The 2,030-nt window shown below is 40.4% G+C and overlaps 1 gene segment (V, D, J or C); it reads left to right on the top strand.

The window, feature by feature from the left end:
- The first annotated feature begins 1,257 nt into the window (after positions 1-1,257).
- Positions 1,258-1,743, top strand: LOC110324117. The segment is given in 2 exon segments: positions 1,258-1,306; positions 1,388-1,743. Coding segments are annotated over 2 exon segments (405 nt in total).
- Positions 1,744-2,030: the final 287 nt, after the last annotated feature.

The raw sequence follows: 2,030 nt of genomic DNA, 5'->3' as shown, positions 1-2,030 counted from the left end.
TGATGGTATGTTGATATCTGAATCTCCTGCAATGTATGTCAGGTATTCTCCTATTTCAAGACATGTAATCTAATCACAGAACATAACTCATTGAAACACTGACAATGCTCTGAAAAAGGAATCCATGTGTCACTGCAGGTCTTTTTGCCCCTTTACCCTAAGCGGTCAGTTCCTCAGGTGGCAGTTAGTGTTCTTGCTTTGACTTTTTTCTTTACAGTGTTGATAAAACCTTGTATTAAAATATTTTCTTATGGTATTGACACATCTTGACATCTTCACATTTCAAACATTTTAAAACATGAAGATTATCTTCTCCATAAATATACTTGAATTTTCTGGTGTAGCTTTCTCTAATAAAGTCAGTTCATTTAAAATTCTTTCCAGATATTTACCTATATTCACACCAATAAGTCACCATGTAAATTCTCCAAAGGTATGGAAATCATATTCATTCTAATTTCTAAGACATCCATAGTGAAAACAACAAAGAAGAGTGCTTTAACATCTGTGGAGGGAGTGAAGAGAAAACCCCAGGCCTAGTGAGCTGTGACTCCCAGCATCCTCTCCTCTTCTATGCCCTCCTTTAAGAGGCTCATCTCCAGAGAGAACTGATCAGTTAACCGTGAAGCTGCCTTAAGTTTATTTTTCCCCTGTTGATTTTAAAGTGTCAGAGTAGAGAGAAGTATGCAGATGGACACAGACTACTCCATAATAGGAAACCACAAATATGTGAGGCAGGAAATTGACAGATAAGTAAAGTTAATAAAAATATCACTGTTTTCTATGCAATTACAGAATCTATAACTGCCACACAGCAGCTGATACATATTTTTATCCTTTACAACAATGATTGTACAATGGTGATGCTATAAACTCTGTGGCTCTTTATGTGAAAGAGAGTAATTACTGACAAGGCTCACATAGGAAACCCCCATGGTCGAAGGAACATTGTGTCAATTAACAGGAGAAACATCAACCATTTGAGCTCTAAGGATCTCTATCAAATATACAGCACTCATCAACAGTATTTTATTCTGAGGATAATTTTCTTCTGTTTGCTACTTTCTATGGGGAGCAGAGGTGAGATCCCTTAAGGGCTCCTTTGCTTCTCATCAAAGACTGACTCTTCCTGAGTTCAAAATCTTAAGAACTCCATTAAAGTCAGCAGCTCATGAGGGAATGCAAATTTCTCCAGGCTCCACCCAACCCTACATTGAAAAGCTAACTCTGGGCCTGAGTAAACACTGGTGTGCAGCCATGGGCAGACTTATATTCTCATTCCTGCTGTTGTTGCCTGTTCCTGCATGTGAGTGCCAAGAATCACTAAGGAATGAACTTACATACCCTCACCCTTTTTCAACCTTACCATCTGCATTTTCCTCCACAGATGTCCTATCTGAGATTACTCTGAAAGAATCTGGCCCTGGGATATTGCAGCCATCACAGACTCTCAGCTTGACATGTACTTTCTCTGGGATTTCACTGAGTACTTCTGGTATGGGTTTGAGCTGGCTTCGTCAGCCCGCAGGGAAGGCTTTAGAGTGGCTGGCAAGCATTTGGAATAATGATAACTACTACAACCCATCTCTGAGGAGCCGGCTCACAATCTCCAAGGAGACCTCCAACAACCAAGTATTCCTTAAACTAACCAGTGTGGACACTGCAGATACTGCCACATACTACTGTGCTTGGAGAGCACAGTGGTACAACTGCAGCCTACAGCTGTGCAATATTTTAGGATAGATCTCATTTCTGTTCCTTATATAGAGAGAGGAGGAGTTGGGGAGGGTACACATTTCCTGCTAGCCTCTGGGGTTTACTTTTTACAGTGAGCTTCAGAGGCTAGGCTTCCTGTTATACTCCCTAAGTCTTTTGTCAAAACTTTTTGTTATTTCTTTATAGATTTGACATCATGCACCCCAATTCTACTCATCTTTCCCTTTCCAACACAACCACTCTCCAACCTTGAAACCTCCTCCCCAATGAAGTGAAAGAATATAGTCAAAGCTGTAGTCTGTCGGAGTGTGAGC

Source organism: Mus pahari, chromosome 7, assembly GCF_900095145.1.
Source record: "Mus pahari chromosome 7, PAHARI_EIJ_v1.1, whole genome shotgun sequence".
NCBI lineage: Eukaryota > Metazoa > Chordata > Mammalia > Rodentia > Muridae > Mus > Mus pahari.
Note: the sequence above shows the minus strand (reverse complement) of the source record. Positions and strands in the feature narration are given on the sequence as shown.